This window comes from Polyodon spathula, chromosome 8 (assembly GCF_017654505.1).
Source record: "Polyodon spathula isolate WHYD16114869_AA chromosome 8, ASM1765450v1, whole genome shotgun sequence".
NCBI lineage: Eukaryota > Metazoa > Chordata > Actinopteri > Acipenseriformes > Polyodontidae > Polyodon > Polyodon spathula.
In genome coordinates, this window is record NC_054541.1 from 28431987 (window position 1) to 28459725 (window position 27739).

Below are 27739 nucleotides of genomic sequence, written 5' to 3' on the forward strand. Positions count from 1 at the left end.
GAGTTTGCAACATGCAATGATGAAACGCCTATCTTCACATAATCATCCTTATAGTTAAAGGGCGTTTCAGTGTTAAACTGTAACTACGGTTGATTGTGCGGGTACATTTAATTCTTGTCGAGCAGCGATATTCTTGTACGTGGAAAAAGGTAAGATATTATTTGGTGAACTATACTTTCATAATATTTCAGGAAGGAAAGTGCATACATCATGTACAGAGACTAGTCAAGGTGTACCGTACTGCTTTAGTTAAACGAACAGTGCTTTACAGTACCATTTGGTATTTGTACCGGTGTCAAGCAACTTACCGTACTTATTGTGATATTATTAATTATGTAATTTATTGTTATTTATTGCACTTCTTTTTTTTAATAATACATTTAATTTTTGTAAATGACAACATTTAAATTAACTTTTTTTCTCAGTTTTACAGATATTGTAAACTTAAAATAAGCGTAAACTGGGGTCAGATGATGTGTCACTGCTACTACAATTGCCCTACTAGTAGTAGACACTAGTTTCACCCGATAGGATTGTAATTAACCATTGAATGGGACTGATAAATACTGATAATGTCCATTCAATGGTTGATTACAATCGTACCGGGTGCTAGTTTTTACTTTAGATTGGTTTCACCCGTGTTATTTATATTGTTGTCTTCATTATCAAACCCTGTGCGACATGGGCAACTTCATGCTGTGCGGTATTATAAACAACAACTTTGTCTGGGCTTCCATAAACGGGCTAATCGTATCACAGTATTGCCATGGTAGTGCTTTACCCCTTACTCCAGGCCTACCCCATGCTTATTATCAGGTTAACCATGGTTTTAAAAGTGCTTTACCATATGTATTTTGAAATGACTATGCTTAATTGTGCTTTACCCTAATTTCCCTGTAATTATACTATGCTGTTCTGAGTCACCCCTGTTTTTCAAATGCGCTTCCACTTAGTTATGTATATATTTTTTGTATATATGTGTAGTGTTTTGGGTTTGTGTCAAATCACCCTGTCAAGGCATCAGGAGTCAAAAGTACATACTATTTTATATTTTACAACTATGTGGTCCTGTTCATACAAACGAGGCATAATTATTTTTTTGAAACCGTTCTCCATCTCATAAAAGTTTGTTGCATCAACAAAGCATAGTCATTACCATTGAACTGCCTGACATACTGTAGTTGTAGATGCCTGTGCACGGATTTATTAAGTTTTTCTGGTACACTAATGAAAATTGTGTGTTTTGAGATGTGCCTCTTGCAATCAAATTCAGATTCAATTAATTTATTTAGAAATAAGCCTGTGCTGTTGTGAAACTGCAGATGTTTTAAAGCTGAGTGTTCCTTAGTTGGCCCACTCATCTTATTGGTGGAATTTTTTTAATATCCTCCTTGGGTTATTGGTTCAAGGGTGCATGACTACTGTAGATGTATTCATCATCATGACTATTGTAGTCATGATCCTAACAGACCAAGCTAATGCAATGTTTGTCTATACCAGGGGTGAAATGCTCAACACAAAAAGTGCAGGTACTCATTTACATAGCCAGGTGTAAACAAAAAAAAAAAGTGAGACAATCTGAGTGACAATGAATCAATAGTTTTAAAATGTTTACACAAAACAACTTTGAATACAAAATAAACCTAAAAATAAATAAAAAATGATCAGTTATAACCAATTCACCATAAACAAGGAAGCTGCAAATACTGGAAGCTTTGCATCCTCTGCATGTATCACTCAGTCCTGTACTGTAATATAACACTTAAGTTTAACCCTTAAAGGATAAAGAAGTAGTACACTATGCAGTAACTGCTGTAGAGAGGGAGCTTTGTTTCAAGATATCCTAAAAAGGAGATTATGTTTTAAAATAACTGTATCAAAAAACAGCTGTGCTATGAAAAATGTATACAAAAAGGTCCAAGTTATACAATACACAATAGGGACTGAAATACCTCTGTAACTGTTAATGTACCAGGCACTACTCTTAAACAAATGATATAGGGACTGTTTGACTTGGCTGTTTTAATCTCCATAGTATTCTCTGAAATCATCCCCATACTTTCTAGACCCTGTGTACTTGCCTACAACAGAATCTGACCATGCTACAATGGTAAACTTGGATTAGAACATAAGACTCTGAACATAAGATTTATTTCACTTTTATTTTTTGTACTTATTACTTATCCTACAATAATATATTCATTATGCTTCACGGTTGCATTTGTGTAGATTAATTACCATGATCTGTTCCAAAAAAGGTTTTTTTTTTTTTTTTTTTGTAAATCCCTGGCATTGTGGTTCCTACACAATAAGCAAAGTGGCAAAAGACAGTTTCATAAAGTAATACCATTACTGTTTATTAAATCGGCAAGCTGTGGAGGTCTGATTAATGGAAACAATTCTCGCACAAAGTAATTTCCATCCCTGGACAGGTGTGTGCTCTTGGTAACTAATAAGCAAGTCAATTAAATTCATTTAGTGACAGTTCACACAATTTGCACTCACTTCACATGTTCAATAAAGCCAATTCATTTGCCGTTTAGAGAGGTGAGTTTAAAAACCTGACCTGTCTTTGTGTCCCACAAATATGGGGCCTGTTGGCAACCATAATTACAGTTCTCATAACAGAAATTACTAGGATCACAACAAAAACAAAACTTTGATCGCTGTGCTTAACATTTATCATGCAAGTTGGGCCAGTAATTGGAAAACCTGAAGCACGTCTTCATCTCTATCCCTGACTCGCCAAACCTGAAGCAGCACTTTGTTGATCTTGTTTTTCCTGTTAACCCATAATGTCCCACACATCACTTGCCATTTTAGAAACTTCTGTGCAAATTCTTCAAAGGAAATCTGTGAAAGGCAAACCGCGCTGTAATAATTATCTCTAATATTATCAATTATGTAATTTATGGCTGTCACTGACATGTATTTTTGCCTTCCAAGTTATGTGCAGCAATGGTTGTTCGAATATTGACATAGTTTCTCCATACTTAAGAAAATAATAATTACTTCATAAGGCTGCTTTCGCTTCACACTGCTAAAGTCTTCTCTCATTGATCAGCCAATTGACACAAATAGAAATGGGTGGAGATTTGTGACGAATGCCAGAATTAAATCTGATCAGAATGAAAGCTTGGTCAATCAACGTTGAGTGATTATGCTGGTGTTAATGGTGGCCAGTAGCAGCTAACAGATATGAGCCGTATGAGGAAACAGAATGCAAGCAGCATGAATTGAACTGTGATGAATGAAAGTGCATTTGAGAAAGTTGCGCTAGTAGACTATGTGAGTGGATGGAAAAGCAGATGAAACACAGTACAGACATTCAAATAAGCCCTGGTACGGAGTACCGGCAAAATTTCACTCCTGCTGTACATTCTACTTGATCCAAAATATTTTGTAAGTTTTTGTAAATAATTGTTCATCTCTTGTTGTACTTTCCAGTAATTTAATTGTAAAGCTATTCAGCATAGAGAGACTTTAAATGTATCCTAACTGTGTAAAGTTTATATTTTGGCTTAATCTGGAATTACTGATATTATTTCTCAATACGATTACTAAGATTATAATTCCACTGAATGAAATTAGAATTCACATTACCTTGTACAACATGACCTATGCTGACTGTAATGCTCTAAAGCATCAATTTGTTTTTTCAAAATAGAAACTGAGTAACAGGTAAGCTTACAGAGGCCTTTATTCTCAATAACCTCTGAAATCAAAAACATATTTCTTTCTTGTCTGCTTTTTTAACAGAATTACACATTTGATAGGGAGAAGACAAAGGTCTGGTTTTCTTCTTTGTACTGTGTGCATTTCTGAAATCTACAGTACCTTTGATATGGAATACGAACCAGAAACTGAGAATATGTCCGGGACATTGATGTACCACGTGGACCGACCTGTATATAATGAGGGATGCATCGAAACAGAGCTGCTGCATAGGAAACAAAAGAATCCCCAGACAATAAAACAAAAGTTATCTCAGAATCTTCGGTATGTATGACTGTATTTATATAACTTAAACAAAATGGTAAAAAAAATTGACTATAATGCTCTTTCCAATGATTGCTGTTTGAAGACATGCAGTAATGTTCGTGTTAAACACTGTACAGATACTTAACGTGTAATGTTCATAAAATTGGTTTTCAGTCTTGTATGCACTATGTGCATGGCTTCAGATACGTCCAGTTTACTACTGGTAAGTTGTTTTAATAAAAGTTAGTTGCTTCAATGAAAAATAAAAAAAATAAATGGGCTGCAATGTGGAAGTTCTATGTTTCGAAAGTTAAAACCTGCAAATTAAACTTTTCAAGGTTGTTGGATTTTCTGATTGGTGGTATAAACCTGGAATGCATGCTAAACAGTCAGTTAAAAATAAGCCACAGAACTTTTGAAATAGAAGAGGAACACATGGGAAGGGAGGTCAGAAAGAATAAATATTTGTTTTACATTTAGCAATGTTTACTCGTACAAGTCTCTATCTCTAGTATTCCACTGTCACAGACGGTTCTGGAACATCCCTTTTGTACTATGGCATTAGATCCTTTTGCATTGAAGGCCATTGCGAGGGTGTGCGGTTCTTTGATGGACCCAGATTCAGTTAAAATGTATTTGCCCACTGATGATATGCAGGAGAAAATAGGTTGGAAACCAAGTGATATGAAAAATAGTGAATTTTGGCCCACACCTGTGATGTAAAACGCTGGATGCACAGGCCTGTCGTGGTGTTTGCTGAGCCACTCCGAGCTGAGCCAGGAGGAGAATTTGAGTTTTGCTGAAAAAACCTGGTCTTTGGGATACAAACTGAACATTTGTGAAACTGCATCAGTGTTAAAATATTGTAATGACATACTGTATTTTAAAGAATAAGAAGTCAGCAGAAATCTTAAACAAACTGTTAAAAAACATTTTTTTTATTTTTTATAATGCACTCTGTATTAGTCTATGAGAATCTTGTAGGATTCTATATTGTTGTTTATTCTAGTATAACAGTAGAAAAATATTATTCGTGAATCTGTGTAAGGTCTGAAAAAGAGAGCACCTTGTATCAAAAGGTCAGGCCGACCAGGTGAAAGTCCCAAACCTCCCTTATCAGCCAACAGCATATTTTTTAATTCTTTAACTCTTCTCTCTCCACTGGTACCTGTCCTGACATCTTCAAATCAGCTACCATCATCCCTTTGTTAAAAAAAACCCTCTCTTGACCCTGCCTGCCCTGCTAATTACTGCCCAATCTCTCTCCTCCCATATTTCTTTAAGCTCCTTGAGTGTCTAGTCCACTCGCACCTATCACACCACATTTCCGCTAATTCACTTTACCCCCATTTTAAATCTGGCTTCAGTCCCTTCCATTCCACTGAGACCGCCCTCCTCACTGTCCAGAATTATGTAGCTAACTCCTACCACGCTGACATGTCCTCAATTCTCATTATCTCAATTCTCATTATCTTTCCTCTGCCTTTGACACAGTCGATCACCCCATACTTATCTCTGCTCTTTCTAACCTTGGCATTTCTGGCACACACCTTGACTGGTTGCAGAGCCCCCCCCCCCCCCCCCCCCCCCCCCCCCCCCTCTGACTGTTGGTGTCCCTTAGGGCTCTGTCCTCGGACCCTTGCTATTCTCCTGGTACACCTTACCCCTTGAAGCTCTTATTTCCTCATTTAACTTCACGCATCATGTCTTTGCTGATGACACCCAGATGGCACGCTGATGCTTCCTCATCAATCCATTAAAAACTGAAATCCTTTTCTTCCCCTCCTCCTCCTTACCCCCACCCTGCCTCACCATCTCATTCCCTCCCTTGTCACTCATTCCACCCCCCTCTGCTCGTAACCTTGGTGTCATCTTTGACTCTACCCTCTCCCTTTCTCACCATATCTCGACCATAACACACACCTGCCGTTTCCATCTATTCAACATCCACAAAATACACCCCTCCATTTCCTTTTCTGCTACTAAACCTCTGGTCCACTCTTTCATTTTCACCCGTCTTGACTACTGTAACTCCCTCCTCCTTAGCCTTCCCTCTTACGGTTTTACACCATTGCAACAAATTCAAAACACCTCTGCCTGTATCATATTCAACCTCCCCCACTCCTTCCGTACCTCCCCGCTCCTCCAGCTACACTGGCTCCCTGTCTATTATCGTTGCCTTTGAAATTCCTTACCCTTGTGTATAAATCTCTCCATGGTCTTGCCCCACCTTATCTGGCTGCACTGATCACCTACTATGTTCCCCCCACCTCCCTTACGCTCCCAATCACTGTTGTTTCTCTCTGTCCCACCCTCGCCCTGTGCCCAATTCCGTTTCCGTTCTGTTTCCCTTCTTGCCCCCTTTCATTGGAATTGACTCCCACTTATCATAAAACAGTCACCCACATTGCATAGTTTCCGCTTCTCCCTCAAAACGCATCTCTAGCCCATCCACTGATACTTCTGGCCCCTGACCTCCTGTTATGACCCTGCTTCCCTGACCCTGACCTAGCTTCTAGCCCTCTGCTTTCATATTAGCAACTAATCTGTCTCTCCACCCTAGCCCAATAATTTTTTATTGATTGTACCGTTTTGTTTAAACTTGTAAAGTGCCTTGGCTAAAGGTGCTGTAAAATATAAATAAATAAATAGACTAGACTCAGAGTCTAACTATTGCACGCGGATGCCTATAACCTTGGCCAAAGCAGGCATCTCATTTAATTAACGTGAAAATTAAGTCATAGTTTTTAAAGTACTAAACACGGAGTCTCTTAATGTTGCACAGAAAAAGTATCCCTTTCTAGACAGAACAATGTTTGAAACTAAAAATACCTATTCTGATCTAATAAGAAATTGAATGATAAACTCTTTGAAGGGAAATAATGTTTTAAGTAAATAAAAACAAAATATTTGAACTAACAAGTGTTTTTGCTTTGTTTAAGGTTCTTCTGAAATAATAATAAAAAATAGAAGTCTTGTTACAGGAAGTGAAAAGGCAGAAAACCAGCATCTAGTTTAATTGGCTCATTCTTATTTAGAAAAGACATAAGCTTCATTTGAAAGTAGTCTTTAAGCTAAACACAGATATTCTAGAATAATTCAAACAGAATATGTGTAAATATTTTATTATAACAGAGGAACTGTTAAGTTTAACTGTAAGACAAAGTGTAAACTGGATTTAATAACTTTAATATACAGTAGATTTTTTGAAGAAATACAATTAAATTGATAACGTTGCTTTTGCCGCCTTATAGCAAAGCAGTGCCAGGCGTGGCTAAGACTAGCTGGTCATCAGCAGTTTGAATACAAGGTCTTTCTACAATGAGCAGTCTTTTTAAAATTAACTAACAAAATACTTTTTGGTAACAGAAAAAGGGAGTACATGGTGTAATATCCTTCATCCATCTGAAAAATGGCTCTTCGCTTTGCCTGTATGAGCAAAGCAGCATTAGACCTTCAAAGATAAGGATTTGCTGTTGGCTCTCAACCCTTTAAGGACCAGGATCCTGTTAACAAGATCATACTGAAGTGGGCTTTTAGGACCACGATTGTGCAAACACGATAAAAAGGCACTTCGTTTTGATGATTCACAGGGCCACCGTATTTTGCAATACAGGCTTGAAACACACATCATTGGATTGGGGAGGGACTGACATTCATTTCCTGAATGTGATGGCACTGAGAGGGGCTTTTAGTGTCTAAAGGGCAAAGGCCTGTTTACAGCAGCCAGGAAGAGACAAAAGCGAGACAAAATATCACAGAAACTTGCTTAGAGCTAATAAAAAAGGGGAAATGCTGTAAATCTGATGTATTTGACTTATAATTATATTAAAACTTTTATTTTGTCTCATGTGTTTTAATATATATATTTTTACAGCATTTATAAATATCAATAAACGAGTGGATATAAGCATATACTATTTCATTAACTAAATGTATCAGGTACATTTGTTTTTCCTTATTGCTGATAATAATGAAATGAGTAACTTTTATTTATAAATATATATTTTGAGAAAACAGTCAAGAGTAGTGTCCATTATTGCTTGTAAAGACCCTATACTCTGGTGAAACAATGTCTTGTAATATGCCCAAACATCAGTATTTCTCAATTGATGTATTGTAAGTTCCCTCGTGTCACAAAATAATGCATTTTTATATATGTATCTCTAAGCAGAATACATAATAAAAATTACTTAAAAAAAATAAATAAATAAAAATAAATAAATAAATATTGTGTTTGAAAAAAAGGTTTCTGAAGTACTTCAAAATGTTTCCCAGCGTGTTCTGAAAAAAAAGATTAGATTTTTAGTGAATTTTTGTAGGAAGAGAGTTAACTACAGCCAAAAAACACCTCTTCCTTGAAGAGCATCTAATTGAAATAATGCTTGGTCCTGAAAGGGTAAAAAAAAAAGCGGGATTGGTCTTTGCTATGTATCAATCCTGAATGATAACCAGCGGAAGGTGCTTTAAGAAAAATAAGGTTAGTGTTCATTACCTCATTATGTTATAAAATTAATGAGAGCTTGGTAGTTGCTTGAAATTGAAACGTGAACCTCTTATCTGTAGCAATACTGGTCTAAAACATGACTTCCTGTTGTGAATTTGGAAAAGCACTTACAATAAAGTTTTATATTAATTTAAAAAACTAGCCTTTGCAGGTAAACAGGGTGTCATAAACTGCTTGCACAGGGGATTTTTTAGAAACAGAGAGAGGTCAGGCTTAGTCCAAGCGTGGTACAGTTAATATTAGATTAATTATATTTAACATGTTCATTATAGTCTGAATTTAAATTAAAATAACTGATCTTGCCACTGTTTGCATAGTGGTTTTATTGAAAGGCTTATGATAAACCCCTACAGTCTTTGACAAATATTTTGTAAATACACATTTGTATATGAAGTTACACTGAACCACTGACAACACACTGAAAAGGATAACATAATGTGCTGCTTAGAGGGACATATATTTTAGACCCAGGTTGGAATAATTAAACAGAGTAGGTGTTATATATTAAAAACATCTATCTATTCTCTATGTCTATATACATATACCTGTATTATATCTGATAGCAAGGGCCTTGTGAATTCCAGTTCACTTAATGTTTAGAGGAAGGAGGGGTGGGACATGAGGAATATGAGATCATGTCCGATTAATTTCAGAAAAGGAGTCGCCAGTACTTTTTAAAATATATTATTCACTTAAAAGATAAGGGTTGTAAAAACAAACCAAATAATTATATTTAATTGGGTCGTCTGACATATTAAATGGAGAAAAGGCTCAATAAAAGAGGTCAAACCCCAGTCAAGTATCACTCAACTTGCTAACAACAAGTTGTGTGGTCCATGCTTTGAGGAGCTCTGAAAAAGCTGATTGCTGTTTGGTCGTATTCAGAAGTCTGCATTTGAAGACAGCTGTTGTTTTTACATTGTATTCTACAACTACACTTCCATATAATGGAAGGTAAGAAAAATTTTGAATGTATATCTCATTTATATTGATGCATTGCTGTAAGATATAGGAATTATATTTTAGCTTATATTTTACATATTGTATGTTTTAGGATTTAGCGGTGGGCATTTGAGCTTTTTGAATGGCTAGCCTAAGGGCTAAGCATGTGATAACCATACTTGTATTTCTGTATCGAAGAATTAATATTGTTAAACCTGTAAAGGCACTGGAAACGCTCAGATTACCTATTAAGGCATCCAAAGTGGATTGCAACCACTTGATCCATTATTAAGCATTTAATAAATGCTGCTCTGATTCATTAAAACTTCAAATTAAATGAGTCTGTGTGATTTTCTTTATTATTAAAAAGTTGTCTGGACATATTGTAAGCCTACTGCACGAACAATCCACTTACGAGTTTAAAACATCTTTGTCCACCTTTGAGTGTGCTTGGCGCAATAGAAGAAGTATGTTCACTCTGACAACTCGCTCAACAGGGAGGGTGCTGTTACCAACAATGAGCTCTCAAATGATGCATAACATGTACACATACTTCAGTGGGTTAATCCCTACAAAAGATAATGATCAGAACCAGATGGTTTTGTATTTAATTAGGTTTAATACAATTTGCTGTTGTAATCCGGGAATTATTTATTTATTTGTTTATTTATTTTTATTCAATATTGACACTCAATTATTGAATTGTAGTAGTGGTTTAAAAGTGCTGTAGTTTAATGTTAATGTATTGTAAATAAGAGAAAATGTATATAAATAGGGTGTTGTACAGTACTTTTTTTATAATGCCATAAGTTCACCAGGAAGGTGTTTTTTGGGCTGCACCTTTAGACAAATAAATATTTGTTTTCCATCGTGTGGCAATAAGTTAAAATCCAAGTTTAGGTTATACTTTGTCACACTCTTGTGAAATACATTATATATTGTTTTAACACTGGGGAAAAATGTTAGAAAACTTTAAAGGAACTTGCTCGAGACCTATTCCTCATAATAGATTTCGTTAAGTTTTATAGACCTCTGGAGTCAGTTGCAGTGTGTTTAATTTACTCCACTTGATGAGCATAACAGGAGAATTCAGTGAGTTTGATCCACTTGATTGGACTAACCTTGGTACTGCTGATAACCCCAGTTTCAGCTTACCAAAAGTTGATAAGCTCACTGTGATCAGGAGTTACACTAAATTTGGTACTGTAGGCAGTGGATGCCAGACAGACCTAACAAGAAAAAAAGAATAACGGATTATTTATCCAATGTGTCCACTTCCCTTTGAAATATTGTCTAGTGACTTACGTGGTGTTGTGGGTGTCTCATGGACATCAAATTGTTGTTCTCTGATACTACGCATCTTCCATGTTAATGTAGTAGCCTTTCCATTAAATGCCATTATCCAATTCATTGCACTTAGGTAACACAATATTGGGGGAAAAAAAAAAAAAAAACTTTTTATTTGGTATTTGTACTGTAGCAAATAGTTTTACAAGGTTATCTGATGCTGGATTGAAAAGGAATGTAAATACTGAAAGCTTATCATTTACTGTTTTTCAGCTGTTCTTCTAAGAAATTGCAATCGGCTGTGTACAGTTTCTTACCAATTCTGACATGGCTACCCTCCTATCCAGTAAAGGAATATTTGTTGGGAGACATTATTTCTGGTTTGAGTACTGGAGTAATGCAACTACCTCAAGGTTAGTTGAAATTTACAAGAAATGCTTACAGGAAACTAGTCACTTAAGATTGTAGTTACAGTCATTGTAGTTAAAGAATGAAAACAGGTTGCAGTTGCTCATATGGCACACACTAGGCATCAATTTCTATATAAATGTGTGCCTGGAATTATTCAACACAAAATGAGAATGTTTACTATAGTTGCATGCAGGCAAAGTGTAGCACACAGTATCAGTATAGGTTTGCTTCAAAATGGAGGCATTAAGTGAGACTGTGCTAAATGTGTCCCCAAGACTCTGCTCGCAGTGCTGCATAATATGTTTGTGGGCACAAAGTGAATAAATTAAATTAAACCAACATTAAAGATCAATTCTCTACAGATCACTCTGATTAATCTCAGTCTGTTTGTGGTACATTACACTTATTAAATCGCCTTTAAGTAAAGGCCACCTGCCCATAAACAAATCTTGAATCACAGTTAGTTATTGAAATAAATTTTTTTATTAAAAAACACAATTTCATCATTTGTACAAACACTGTCAAAAGGCTAGTCACGGAGCTTTCATTTTATTGTATGGACAGAAACTAAGAACTCATTATTAATTATTTTACAACTCTTTACACATGTTATCTGTCAAACAATAAATTGCCTCGTGCTAAGAGATAACAAGCTTACGCTTTCCTACTGTAGCTGATAAGAATGTAGTTCTTGAAAATGTATGGCAGGTTTCTCATCAAGGTGAAATGACTCGGGAAGTGCAAGTGTAACATTGGTGCAGTTTCCATGGAAAATGAAAAATAAGACTCGCCTTTTTCTCACTCTATTTTGGTAGTACTTTAGGTATGTGTGTTTCCATGTAGTTTTCCTTTCGCCAGAGAATGCAAGAAAACATATTAATATTAAAATATGGGAGGGTATAGTTCTGAAACAAAAACATTGGAAATGTGAAAAAAAAACGCCTCTGTGAGGGACATGCTACATCCTGGAAGGCAGAGGGTCAGCACACCGGCCCAAAACCATTATGCTGACTGTTGCATTGTTCAAGCCAACCGGTGGGGCAACTGCGACCAGAACAACCTTCACCAGCTGGGTGTAGCTGCACAGGAAGAGCGGCAGAACATCCCACAGCAGTCTATCCAGAGGCTCATCAGGTCTATGTATCAATGCTTCCAGGATTGTGTTAATGCTCAGGGAGGTCAAACCCGATACTGACTGTAATGTTTTCATTTTGACAGTGTGCCACGTTTTATACTGAAAACTTGTCATGATTCTTTGATCTGTAATTTTGTTCACGTTTTCAGAGAGTGAGAGAAAGAGATGTTTCAGCCCATTTGATCAAACACAAGGTGCTTTGTCCCAGGAAACATTAAATAGGAAACACTTCTTAGATGTTGCCACTGCCAAAGAGAAAAGACAGTCCCACTAAATAAAAGTCAACATCCAAAAGTGTGTCAGTTATTCCTACTTTATTCATTAAAAATAAGGTAAAAACAGGCACGATGACGTGTTTCGACAGGTTGTCTTCATCAGAGCGTATTGAAAGCAGGACTCATTAGATCTATTAAATGCACCCGGTACTCATTGTCATTTAAGACCATTATCCGATTACTAGAAATAGTAATTTTGCAATGAATGCATTCAATTCACATTCCAGATACTTAACAATCTGCTAAATGTTGTAGTGGCAGCGTATCTGCTCCGCAGCAGGAAGAAATAGAGACAGCACAGGATGCAGTTTAAAGCAGCGAAAACTGCTGTTTTTATTGAAGCGCTGGAACAGCAGGCAAATGGACGCTCTCTTATTAAATGGTTTAGCTCAGATAGACAGCTCCAGGACACACAGCTACATGAAAACCACAAAACGACCCCGAGCTGCACGCAGACAGCGCCTTAATAATGATTCCCCCCAAGCCCTATTGACTCACATACAACGGTACATTTACATACACAAGGTCCAATTGCTCAGACCCTCGGTCCAGCGCAAACATGTGGTTGGCAGAACCGACCACAAATCACAGTGCAGCCAATACAGACCCCATCTACATACAGCTGCATTGTGCATCTGACACAAAACACTTCTACTTCTACCAAGTTGACCCGCCGTTACACTGTCCCCCACTCAAATGTTTCCCGGCCCAGTGTGATTGCTAGGGCGGAGGAAAGAAACGGACGGGTCCTGGCAGCATGTTTGAGGATGACGCTATATGACGACCACTTCGGGCTGGGCTGCATTACGGGGCTCCAGGGCAGCCACCAATCCCAAACCCCTGTGTCAGTCTTGGATGGCTGTCTCTCCTGGGTCTGGGTTCTCTTTCTCAGGCGGTAGCGCTGGGCACTCTGACGATGCTGGGCTCTCTCTCTCTGGGGCTCTGGTACTGGCAGCATATGACGCTCCCTTCTTGGCGGCACGGGGTACTCTGCCTGATCAGAAAGAACAAGTGCCCCTCTAGGGTGCTACATATGTTCATCAGCAATCTGCCACATAAAGTGTGTGTTTTTTTTTTTTAAATAAATATTATAGTTGATGTAGCATAATGCAATTGACATATCCAAATTCGATCATGATTTCGTATTATTTCATCAACAGTATACCACAAATCCATACAGTAGAAACTGTCAATAATATATATGCATGTTAAGGTTATATGTGCAAAAGTATGTGTGTTCAATGAAAGTGTCATTCTTATCAACTACATTCTTTTCACATTACAAATATGTTTGTTACATTCAAAGTCATAGTCCATTCATAGTCCATTTTAAAATATCAATAAATCGTTTAATATACATGATACAGACATCAAAATAAGTGCGCTCCCCAGTATATTTCCATGTTGACAAAATGTGTTAATTGTCATTAAACTCGGATGTCCTGTAATGTACATGTGCGTGGACAAATGTGCCTAAAAATCTGCAAAAAATATACTTGAGAAATAGGAGATGGACATTTTTACCTTCCTTTGGTGACTTATTTCTCTTACTGTATGACAGATATTTACTTTTTTTCTACATTTCATGTAAGAGTGTTGGGAACTACAAGTTAAATGTGAAATGGTGCTTTTGGCTGATTTACTTTTGCTGCGCCAATACCCTGAAAACACATAAACTATCATTGCTATATAGATAGCCACTGGCAGTTCTTGCGCTTCGCTGTAATAACTTGGTGAACTGTTTAGGTTGTGTTGAAGCACTCATCTGCAGCCTGCCTCATTTGACCACCAAAAAAAATTAATTAAAAAAAAAAAAAGACAGGAAAGAAAACAAAACCTGAGAGTTACACAAATACAAAAAAAAAAAAATCCATAAGGAAGTGCTGCAACTATCCTTTTATTATTTGCTAAACATTTTTTGACTGCATATTTGTTGTAAACCTATTATACACATGTATATATTTTATATACAAGTTTTCCTACAGAACTGTAGCTTCAGCAGTTCTGATCCTTATAGTGTACGAACAGAGCTAACATATCAGCACTTTAGGTTAATGATATAAAAATGATCTAGTGTTAAAATGTTTAGTACAGTACCATTTTTAAATACTGTTAGTAAATCTACAATAGGCTACCCCTCTCACCCACATTCCCCACTACATATTCTTCTATTAAGACTACTGCTGACCACTGGTGACATGATGGCCTTCTGTGTCCAGTGGGCTCTAAATGGCATTCTGTGCATGGTTAATTTTGGTGGACTTTTGCAATTACACATTTAATTTAGCACTTTTTTTGTTAAAATTAGTTAAACATCAACTTTGTTAGCTTTGTTATTGATGTTTAAATGGGATTACTACTACTACTGGCGGGTGCTGCACGGAGCACTCCCGTCATCCCGTCAGGAGTGTTCCTGCGTCACTTTTCCAACTCGGATGCTGCATGCCATTTCAACGGTCAGTCAGAGTCAGTGTTTCATATTTATTTTTCTGCGCCAGACTGCAGCTGTTCGTCCTCCTCCTGAAGAACCTCCTGCTGCAGTTCTGGCTGCACTTTTCACCCATCCACCAAGGCAAGAGACCACCTGGTGAATCTGCTCCTGGCTCTTGCTAGACTGGCCATCTACAAGACCAGGAAGCGTAAGATCACCGGGGAGGGTCTGTTTGACTGCTGAGCCATGTTCAGGGCCCAGGTCCGGTCTTGGGTTAATTTCGAGCACGCCCATGCAGAGTCTGCTGGCGACATGACATTTTTTGTTGACCAGTGGACTCTAAGTGGCATGGTCTGTAATGTTTTGTTTTGGTTTTAAACATTTAATTTACAGTCAATTTAAAACCGGACTTTTATGTTAAAATTAGTTAGCTGCCAGTTTTTGTTAGCACCCCCCTTTGTTTAGATGGTACTAAACCACAATTTTTCTCCATCTGCCACTGGGCAGCTGGTGTAGTCCTCCCTACTGGCACTAAATAGGACTGCTACTACTACTACAACTACTTCTAATAACTAGTTGCCAGCAACTTTACGGCTTCCAGTAACAGTTCCAGTAACAGTAACAGTACCAGTACCAAACACTTTTGTAAATAGTGCAAAATGCCATTTTTACATAGTGACCATGACCCTATATGCACTCTACAAGGAGTGATTTTGTACTAGAACAGGCCTTCCTCAAAAACTGAGTATCCAGACGAGAAGGGCACTAGTCAAGGAGGCCAGAGAGGCCTATGGCAACTCTAAAGGAGTTACAGTCTTCCACGGCTGAGCTGGGAGACACTGTGCATACGGCAACAATAGCCTGGGTGCTTCACAAAAATGGCCTTTATGGGAGAATGGCAAAAAGAAGTGGCCATTGTTGAAAAAACTCACATCAAATCTCAGCTAGAGTTTGCCAGAAGGCATGTGGGAGACTCTGAGACCAACTGGAAGAAGATTCTATGGTCTAATGAGACCAAAATAGAGCTTTTTGGCCTCAATGCTAAGCGCTATGTTTGGCACAAGCCTAACACCGCACATCATCCTGAGAACACCATCCCTACAGTGAAGCATGCTGGTGGCAACATCATGCTATGGGGATGCTTCTTTGCGTCAGGGCCTGGAAAGCTTGTGAAGGTAGAGGGCAAAATGGATGCAGCAAATTACAGAGAAATCCTGCTAAAGTCTGCAAGAGACCTAGGACCTGGGAGAAGGTTCATCTTCCAGCAGGACCATGACCCCAAACATACAGCCTAAGCCACACTGGAGTGGCTGTAATGGGCTGTAATTGCTGCCAAAGGTGCCTCTACCAAATATTGACTCAAAGGGGGTGAATACTTATGCAATCAATTATTTTCTATTTTGTATTTGTAATTAATTTAGAACAATTTGTAGATTTCATTTTTCACTTTGGCATTATGGACTTTGTTTGTGCTGATCAGTGACAAAAACTCCTAATTAAATGCATTTTGATTCCATGTTATAACACAATAAAATGTGGAAAAGTCCAAGGGGGGTGAATACTTTTGAGAGCCACTGTAAGTAATGGTAAAGGCCTCCTAAGTGGTGCTCCACTTTGGCCCTCAATTCCCTTTTTTCTAACCTGTGTCAGAACCTGATAGATATAAATTAAATGTATTTTTAGTGCTATTGTAAATCTTATGAAGGAAATATTGTGTTTCAAAACATAGATGTAGATAATTATCTAGGAACCATAACAAACGACTTTGTGACGACATTGAGCATTAATTTTGTTATATTAAAGGTTGTGTTATCCAGCCCCCCCAAAAAACAAACTTTCTTGTAATACTAAATTGCAACTGGTAGTCATCACGATAACATTATTGTGGGTGTTGTTAATCTAGACAGAACATTGTTTTTGTAATCTTCATGATAGTGACCGGATGTTCATCTTCTTTTTTTCAGGTTTAGCTTATGCAATGCTGGCAGCTGTGCCTCCTGTCTTTGGCCTTTATTCATCTTTCTATCCAGTCCTGCTGTACACTTTCTTTGGAACCTCAAGACATGTATCTATAGGTATTAATTTGCAGTGACTAACTGTGTCTGTCTTTTTTCTTGGTTTGTGTCAAGCTGTAGGCTACATTATTTTAATTTAAAAGTTTATTTTGTGTGGCCTTCTCATATGTACTATAAATCACTTTGTGGACTCCTGAGTATTTGGTATAAAATTGCAAACATCTTAATAAATCAAATAGAAAAAAGACAAAATATGAATCATTTTAAGTGCTTGGGGCAAAACTGAAATTAATTAAGGAATCGATTAATATAACATATTTGATAAAAAATCTTAATATATGTTGCAGGTAAAAAAAAAACTTGAATTGGTTGAATGGCTTGAATTACCTGAGAAATTATTCTCATATATATATATATATATATATATATATATATATATATATATATATATATATATATATATATATATATATATATACAGTACTTGATCTATTTCAACAAGTGTTGAAGGGGGTGTAGTATCTGTTTTCATATGTATATGTGGCGTATCCTTTGTTAATGTTTTCAGTTCCCCTACAGCACTTCAGGAAAGGGATTTCTTTTAACTTCAATCATGTGCTCCTCTTGACGGCCTTCCCCTGGCTGCCTTGCTCTCTTGAAATTGAATTTTCCAGTGACTGTCTGTATCATCTGCCAGCATCTGCTGATCCAGGAAATGGAATGCGCCCTGCTGCACATCAGCATGAGTTTCCCCTCCACTGAATAACTGGATGTGCCACCAGATGTTTGACACAGTCTCTGTTAGCCTTTGTTTACTTCTATATGTGTAAAAAGATCCATAAAAACATTTCAAGTTATAACACTGATGGAGCTATTTACCCAAAACAAGTTACTTATAGGGTTGCAAAACAATTTGCATGTACCAAAGCAATGCTGTACATGCAAAGACCAAAGTATTTTCTTTGTTTGTTTTGAGTTTTTATCGGTCGTGTCCCTTACTTTTTGATCCCAGGGTGCTTTACTGTATTTGTTCACATATCTCACATGTCTGTTTGTACATCAAACAGATTTTGTTCTTTAAAACCATGGTTAATCAGCACCTATTACACCAGCACAGAGTGTTTTTTACTGTCTGCTTACATACTAACTGTGTCACATGGCTTGGCACCAGATTACCTTAATTGGCCTTCTGAAGATACCTGACATAGCTCATGCTATTTCATCTGTCAGGTTTACATTAGTGGCAGTTCGGGCATTCTGTTACTTTGCACTTATGCACAGTAAATGCACTTGTGTGAGTCCTTAACCTTAGTTGTTTTTAAAAGTAAGACACAAGTGTTTTCTCTCGGCTTTTTTCTCCCATGGTTTTATTTTAATGTTGAGTTCTTTGAGGAGCTGTTGCTCTTTAAATAAAATAATCTATTGGCTCATGCAAGTATGGTCTTCCAGACAGAATAACTGAGTGAGTTTTCACAGCAAGGTCCTTACTTGAAGTCCCCTGAAGTGCTGAATAAGGGACTGCTTGCTCTTGCAGTTCTGTGCTGCAGGACATGACCAGGTCAGCTCCAGTGAGACAGAGTGCCCTGTAGCAGACCTGGGGTCAATTATAATTATTACAGTTATAGCAGAATTGTTTGTGGAAATTGCCATTACAATTACAGTTACAATTATACAGCAGTAATTACAATTCGAATTAGAATTACACTAAAAACTAACATAAACAAGTACACACATTAACATGTTTACTCTGTTTATTCTAAGTAACCAAGCAATAATGGTACAAATACAGTAACATACTACAGTATATAACTTTATTTTCAAACAAATGGGGTCACCAAAAGTGACAAAAATTACAAATAAATGCATAACTGAAATGTAATTGATCAATTATATGGTAATTACAATTACATAGCTGTACCAAGGTTCAACTGCAATTACAATTATATTGTAATTGCAATTAATTATGAACTGCACAGTTGCAATTGAGATTGACCCCAGGTCTGCCTTGTGCTATTAAAGTTGGATTTTCATAATCTTTCTTTACTGTTAGAGTTAATATATACCTTGCTCAAAGCATTTGTTAAAATAGGTTGTTTTCTTCCCCTGTAGGCACTTTTGCAGTGATAAGCCTGATGATCGGTGGAATTGTGGTCCGGGAAGTTCCTGATTCAGTGTTTGACATTACAGCAGTTAATGGAACCAATAACACGGACAATCAACTGGCACGGGATGCCATGAGAGTAAAGGTAGCGGTGGCTGTTACTTTCCTTACAGGAATCATTCAGGTAAGCTAAAAGTAAAGCAGCTGTAACAAGAATACTCTGCATTTTTACTATTTAAAGCAGCTTTAAAGATGTGTTGAAGTACATCTGCCCCCACCGCTATTTCAATGGCTGGCATAAACTATTTCAGGAGGCATTATGTAGTGGAATCTCTTTGGGCTTAGTCTGTAATAGACACGCTTTATTTATTCACTTAAATTCCAGTAATGAAAAGTGGTGGGGATGCTGTGCGTTTGCTTTTGGTCGGTATTTTCATAGTGTAATGTATACCTTTTATTGTGAAAGGAAAATAAACTTGTAACAAGATTAAATAAGCCTTTCTGTGTAAATTGGAAAAAAATAGTTAACAGGTATGTACTTCACACACAGTGGAAAGGATGCCATGCAGCTTTCTAATGTGGTCAGTCTAGCAACTGAGAAAAACAAACCTATTCTGTCTGTTGCAGTTTTGCTTGGGTCTTCTTCGGTTTGGCTTTGTTGCCATCTACCTGACAGAGCCCCTGGTCCGAGGGTTCACAACAGCAGCTGCCGTGCATGTGGTGGTGTCACAGCTAAAGTACCTCTTCGGGATAAAAACAGAACGCTACAGCGGGCCTTTATCAGTCATATATGTGAGTTATAACCTACTTATCTTCATTTCTGAGCTTCATCTTCTTCACAAGAGACAAAAAAATTCAACTTTATTAATTTGCAGCATAAGAAATGTAATTCAAGATTGTAATGCAATATTTTTCTGTCAGATCACTGCTCTGAAACTGATTGCTGGATATTACTGTGTTTTTATTTTGCTCTTTCTTTTGCAGAGCTTCATCGCAGTAGTTTCGAAAATTACAACAACCAATACTGCAGCAATAACTGTTGCATTAATTTGTGTTGTGTTTCTGATGGGGGTAAAAGAAATCAACGAACGCTTTAAAAAGAAGCTGCCAGTTCCAATACCTGGGGAAATCATTGTGGTAAATTCTTAATATGATCTATAACATGTATAGAATACATTATATCATTTTGATCATTTTGCTTAGCAGTCAGTGCTATGAAACATGCAACTTCAATAAGAAATAAAAAACACTATATAGGGGGACCCCGAGTGGCGCGTCCAGTAAAGGCATCTGATGTGCCCTATAGCCTGGAGGTCACCAGTTCGAGTCCAGGCTATTCCACTTCCAACTGTGTACAGGTGCTCCCACGGGGTAGCGCACAATTGGCTGCCCGGGGTGGGGGGTTAGGTCAGGCAGAGTGTCCTCAGCTCACCACACACCAGCAACCCCTGTAGACTGGCCAGGCACCTGTAAGCTGCCCAGAGCTACGTTGTCAGAGAACAGCATGTGTTCGTCTTCACCACTCCCAAGTCAGCACAGGGGTGGTAGCAGTGAGCAGAGCCCAAAATACAGTTGGACATTACGAATTGGGAGAAAAATGGGGTAAAATCAATTGGCAATTACTAAATAAAAAAAATGGGCTTCATGCACTATATGGTGTTAATTTACCTGAAATACTGCATGGTAAGAGAAACCCATACTGCACACAAAAAGGAAGGCGTGACCACTCTATTCTAATAATATGCATGTGTTACACACCCTTTATTTTAATATATGGGCACTCCAAAGGACAGATAATCTGGCTCATTAACATGATGCTTGTTTTAAATTTAGTCTTTTAAACACATTTTAGTGTACAGTACATGTTTCATAACTTGACTTCCCATGTTTGCTAAACAGTGCATCTTCATGATTTTGCACAGGTGATAATTTCAACTGGTGTCTCATATGGGATGGAACTCCGTGAGAACTATAGAGTAGATGTTGTTGGAGAAATACCTGTTGGGTAAGAGAAAACATTTCTAAATACCTGCATTACTGTTTATGAATACATCATGATTTCATGTTAATGGCAAACAATTGGTATATTGAAAAATTACCCTCTTTTTTTTATATATATTTTTTACAGATAGAAATACAAGGCTTTAATAATTTATTTTTCAATAGTTTTTAAATGTATTTAACCTTGACCCTAGACCCTAAAATACCCTATTTTGATTATCGGCTGTAAACGGTAGTGATATTATTCTTAAACTTGTAACTTTACAAATTAGGTTTCTTAATTCTACTTTTCAGGCTCCTTCCTCCTGCTGTTCCAGATTTCAGCATATTTGCTGCCGTAATAACAGATTCCTTTGCCATTGCAATTGTGGGCTTTTCTATGGCTGCATCAATGTCCAAAATCTTTGCTCTTAAACATGGCTACACTGTTAATGGCAATCAGGTACAATATTAAGTGTCTGTGTAGTTATGGACAGCTTTTTTTCAAACGTTGCCTGGATCTGATTTTGTTTGTTTATTTCTTAACCCAGGAGCTGATCGCATTAGGCTTGTGTAATTTTTTAGGATCATTCTTCCAGACATTTGCCGTCACCTGCTCAATGTCCCGTAGCCTTGTCCAGGAGAGCACAGGAGGGAAAACTCAGGTACAAATTGGAATTGAACTCCAGGTTGTTTTGTACTATGTTGGCAAACTCAGAACCTGACATTTTCTCTGTTAATGAGTATTTTGCAGTGAATATTTAAACCTTTTAATGAGGATTCCAAATTCAAGAATCTGATGGGCTGGTAGCTGATTTGATGGGCCAGGTCTTGGGAGATATGAGAGTTTTGATACAATAACAAATGTCTGAGCACCAAAATTGTAGATAAACTGTTAAACTACCCTTAAATCACCATTGTGTAAACATATTTTGTTTGCAGATTGCAGGGTTGTTGGCCTCCATTGTCGTTCTCCTAGTTATTGTGGGTATCGGTTTTGTCTTTGAAACATTACCTCAGGTAAGAAATTGGTATAATACAAATGAATTATTCTGTTCCGTCACTCTGTGTTTGCTAAATAAGTCTGTCCAAACGTAGTAGAGAAACCAACAAAAAACCTTTTTAAAAGCTAAAGCAAAATCTTTTTGTTCTTTATAGACGGTTCTGGCAGCGATTATTATGGTGAATTTGATAGGGATGTTTAAACAGTTCAAAGACATCCCTTTGCTCTGGAGAACCAGCAGGATTGAACTTGTAAGTTACTTTTTAGTTACTTTTTTTTTTTTATCTGTTCTGATTTATTTGTGAAAAGCTAGGAGACAATGATGAAAAGGATGTACCAGCTTTATCAGTCATTCTAATAGTTAGCATTTTCTTTTGCAATATAATCATGGTCTTGACCTCACTGGTCCTCTCGTCACTTAACACTAGAGTGATGGAGGCATTCTGGTTTGTACAAACCTCTACTGATAATATTCTGTGCATTGGGAGTTGAGTTTCATTTAGTCCTCTGATTGTATGTAACTCATTGCAACAACTCAATAAACAAGCCTGAAGATTAAATCTTGCATTTGTATACAGTATGTGCCTCATATATAAATCCAACTTAAACTATGACTTTAATCTAATACATACAAGCTTTATATTGTTAAAACAAATAGCTAGAACATGCTAAAATAGTGGTTATTCCTGTTAATCTGTATGTTTCCTGGGGCTGGTTTTAATAGGAGTAATCATTGCCTTCAAGATTACTTAACTTAATGAAATTACATTTAATTTCCTAAATGTTAAAACTGTAGTTAAACTTGTTTTAAGTTGAAAGTGCTCTTGCTAACAGATATTTTGGCATGCAGTTTGACAACTGTTAAATGTTTTAGCAAAACAATAAACATTTAGTTCTTCATTGACTTTTTAATGTTTAAATTTTCCTAATATCAGCAATCTTAATTCCATGTAGTTGAAAGGGAAATCAGGGCATTTTTAATGCTGGTTTATTGACAGGAAGGGTTGTTTTAATAATGTTCTGCTTGACATCTAGGCAATATGGTTTGTGGCTTTTGTTGCATCTGTTCTCCTGGGATTAGATTATGGACTGCTTGTGGCTGTTGCGTTTGCAATCATCTCTGTTATTTACAGAACTCAAAGGTATGTACTGAAGTTGTAAAATGAATTTATATACTTACCAGCAATTGTAATGCAATAGATAATTCTGCATAAAATATAAGAGCTAATCTCTGATGAAGGGGAAGAGCTGTGTCACCAACAGATCCAGTCCTGCCTACCTCTCAATTACCTGGTGATTCACTACAAAAAATTGCATTACTTAATGTATTTATAATGAATATTAAATGTAAAGCAAATTGCATCTTGTACCAAGTACTTTTGCTGGCCAGAAATGGCATTTTCTTTCCATAGCATTTATAAACTAAAATTAGCTAACATATCTTGATTTCTTTCCCATGCTGTACTTCCCGTTTGAAGGAACACATTCAACACATGTAAGTTGTTTCTGGGAGTTTGAGGCTTTGTAGGAAAATAAAATTCTGAATGTTTTTGCATTTATTTAAATCTGTATTTATCAATTCTAAATGTTTGCCATTTATTTTCTTTAAAATAACTCAAACTCCCAGAAGCTAGGCACATTGGCTCACATTTGAGTACCAATCACTGCTTTTCCTGTGACTAACATGTTTTCAATTGCGACTTAAGTTGACCAGGAGTACAACACTGAATTATCTGCTAGTGTTCTATAAATGCCATTAAAAAAATCAAATTCACCTTTACCAAGTGTGTACTTTTCATATAGAAAAACTACTGAGACTAACTATTTTGTTTTTTTAATAGGAATACTGTATAGTACTCTGCAAAAACCTTTCTTGAAAAATGTGCTGTGTAAAATACAAATTCTTTAATCATACAGCAATTTGTAATTTGTTCCATTAAAAGAAGTGTGTTTTGTATTCTCTTTTCCAGTCCAAAATACACAATTCTTGGCCAGATCCCAGGGACTGATTTATACTGTGCTACTGAAGAGTACGAAGAGGTAAAGTCTTTAACGTTTTTCACTTAATGTTTCGCATGTGGTTATTAATGTGCTTTTCTTGATTAACTATGCAGTTGCTTAAATTAATAAATATTGTGATTGTGTCATATTAATTAGGTATGTGAGATCTTTTTTTTTTTTTTTTTTTTTTCTGGGTCTGGTATTTCTTTAGAACTGTTTCACTCGATTTTAGGCTTATTTTAGTTTTTTACCACAGTAAAAAGTATGAGGATCTATTGATTTTGTTTGTCTGTTTGTTTAGGTAATGGAGCATTCTGGTATTAAAATATTCCAAGCAAATAGCCCGCTGTACTTTGCCAATAGTGAACTTTATGTTAAAGCCCTAAAAAAAAAGGTAAGCTGCATTTCCAAATTTCCAAATGCTAATATTTGAGTTAGTGTGTACTAAATATTTACTGTTTACACTGTATACAGTGCTGAATACAATAGAAACACAACAACAAAAAAACTACATAAGTCTTGTGATGGCTAACTGTGGTCAATATGTTTACTACAGACAGGAGTGGATCCTGTTGCATTACTAACAACAAAGAAAAAAAGTCAGAAGAAACAAGAAAAGGCAAAAAACCAAGCAAAGACAACTAACAAGAAAAGAAATTCAGTTGTTAAACTTGTGAGTAGATTAATCTAAATTAGAAATGTGGTGTTTTCATTATTTCTTTCTTTTGTGTTCCTATGTATAACTTGATGTGTTTATTAATTTAACCCGCAGGGATTATTTTCAGTTATACCCAAGTCACAAAGTGGCAGTACTGTAAGATTGGTAAATTAATCATCATTTTTATTTCTTGAAATGTACTGTATGGGAGAGGGAATGGTACTTTAACTATCTCTCACCTGAGGCTTTGGTGGTGGTGTTGGTATGTGGCACATTTTTTCCATATAGGACAATAACAAGGGAGACCAGAAACAATGTTGAAGGTCAAGTTTATAACTGTTTCAATTGAATTGAGAGACAGTCTATTGAATCAGTTATTGCTGTGTTCAATAGTGTCTTCAGAAGCTGCTAAAATGCCCTTGTTACATTCCCCTTCGCTTTGTTGTGGAAGTTTAAACCTCAGTTCTGTAAGACAGAGACTCAGTAGAACAAACAAGATTGAGTAAACAAGTTTAATAGTTTGCAAACCCGAGAGCACACTCAACACACGCAGGTGTTTAGGAATACCAAGCTATGCTCTGCCTACGCAGAGCCAGTAAGCATAATATATACCTTGTAACCTACAGTTATGCGAGCCAATCACAGAAGCTTAACTCAATATTCGCGGATAGCAACAACTTGGAAGATTAAGATAAGACCAATCATATGCAACAATAACAACTTATTTAAACTGCAAGCACCCTGAAATCATACTTATTCTAAGTAAGTCGGTGACATTTCTGTGAAGTGTCACGGGTGCAGCTTGGGGTTGCTAAATAAAGAGAACTTCCTCTTTCTAGCTAGTAGTCAATATCTTTCCACCCCTTATATGGGCCACCTGTCCTGCAGCAAGAAAGAGGAAGTATGTTCACAGACAAGTACCGATACTAATACATTATTATTATATTATACCTAAATCTTACAACCCGTAATAGCATTTAAACCTGAGCATGGAAACCCTAAACAATCATTAGCAGTAGCAACATTGTAATTTTCCCACCACAGCTTATAGATGTCAAACCTACCTGAGCAGTTGTAGACAGGTAAGTTTCATGAAAACAAAAACAACTTGTATGAAAGAAGATGATGATTCAGTCCACATATTTATAGCTTATACTGATTGCTGGGTGTTATAAATCTGTTTGTGTGACTTTCTTCCATGAGTGTTTGGTGGAATGGTTTGTCTTGTAGGGTTTGGTGTGGGAAGTCCACTGGTTTGTGCATCCCGTACGTGTTTGTTTATCAGCAGCAGCAGAAGCACTGGTGAATAGGAATGGTAATAATGATTTGCTGTGCATCTTTTATCAAACAGACCAACGATCAGGAGATGGGTGTCAAACATGAGCTTATGGAAGGAGAGACTCACACAGACTTAGTCAGGAACGGTCAGTTTGCAACTGCTAATGGAGACGGAGAGGCAGACTGCGAGCAATCCTTGAGATTTCTGGACCAGCTGACGGATGTTCACTCTATTATTTTAGACTTCACGCCTGTCACCTTTATAGATTCCGTTGGAGCAAAGGCACTTAAATCTGTAAGTATCATATTTACTACAAGTGCGTGCATGCATTCCAGATCCCTATATCATCCAGATATACTGTTGTTTGATGCTGAAATCAAATAAAAAAAAGAAAAGTTGAGAGTGAGAGGTTCCGCGATGAGAATCCCACAACAGCTACTGTATGTGTAATTGAATTAGTGCTTTTTTTTATAAATTAACATTTTACCATATTTATGTTGTGCATGTGTGTCCTTAAATATTTATAATTTTATATTTTTTTCTAAAAATGTCATCTATATCCCTTGGGTCACTGCATGCATAGCAGTACCGTGATAAGTTTCCTGTCTATGTATCTATTTTATAATGCATATATAAAAAATTCTAAAAACACAACAAAACTCAACCAGAGAGGTTTTAAGATCCACATAGACACTAAAAATAAATAAATAAATAAATAAGTTGTCAGTACTTTCACGTACACCCAATAAACTGTACATATTGTTAACACACAACATAAATGTAAAAAATTATATTTGCTTTCTGCAGATCATGAAAGAATATGATGAAATTGGTGTTACAGTGATTGTAGGAGCATGCAGCAGTAAGTGTTTTTTTTTTTTCTATAGCATCTTTTTTTGTTGTTTTTAATAATGTGAATGTTGAATTCTATTTATTCAAATATAATGGTAAGAATCTCCAGCTTGCTTCAATAAAATGTTTATTTTACAGAAGGTATATCATACTTTGTATTGATACAGTTCATATATCAGTGTGCATGCTTTTTAAATAACTTGTTTGTGTCTGCATGTACAGTTAAAAGGTTTGGGATGAACTGAATGAATTTGTAATGTCTCTTTTTAACAAACAGGAACCGTATTGGAGGATCTCAGCAAACAGAACATTCTTTGATCCCTTGGCACCTCCTAGACCTTGTCTTCCCCAAGTGCCACATGTATGAGATATCTGGTACAGAACGCCATCATAAGGATCTGTTGACCCCTTGGAGTAACTAAGATGGTGAAATGGAACTCATCTCTGCATCTAGACGTAGATCACACAGTCAGACTGCATCTCCAGTATTATTTGTTAAACAATTAGACAAATTTCACGTTAATTTAAAATTGGGTTTTGAAAACCTTTATCTTTTTTTTTTTTTTTTTTTTTTTTTTTTTTCTTTTTTTTTAAAGCAGGGATGTGGTTTCAGTTGTCTATTTTTATTAAAAACATTCCAGTATAATGTATTGAAAAAATATTCTATACAGTTGTGTATCTTTTATGATGCAATCATCTGATTACACTGACTATAATGTGATATACTGAACAGAGAGAGATTTATTTTTAATAGAGAGCTGTAAGGTTTTTATGCTGTACTTTCAGGCAGCTTCCTTGGGCTCTGTAGTCTAATTATGTACTGTAATTTTTCTAACAGGTCTAGTTTTTCACTTAATATACAACCACTTATTAGCTGCTTA

At 36.6% G+C, this 27739-nt stretch overlaps 1 protein-coding gene across 1 annotated transcript; it reads left to right on the forward strand.

Moving 5' to 3' along the window:
• Window positions 1-26168, forward strand: LOC121319727 (prestin-like). The gene is made up of 17 exons (XM_041257467.1): window positions 1-149; window positions 3760-3999; window positions 10991-11130; window positions 16934-17044; window positions 19094-19269; window positions 19713-19877; window positions 20070-20222; window positions 21008-21090; window positions 21381-21528; window positions 21617-21730; window positions 22008-22085; window positions 22224-22319; window positions 23104-23210; window positions 24039-24108; window positions 24371-24462; window positions 24624-24742; window positions 26079-26168. Exons 2-16 carry the CDS (start codon window positions 3845-3847, stop codon window positions 24712-24714), a joined length of 1779 nt encoding a protein of 592 aa, XP_041113401.1. The 5' UTR covers window positions 1-149; window positions 3760-3844; the 3' UTR covers window positions 24715-24742; window positions 26079-26168.
• Window positions 26169-27739: the final 1571 nt, after the last annotated feature.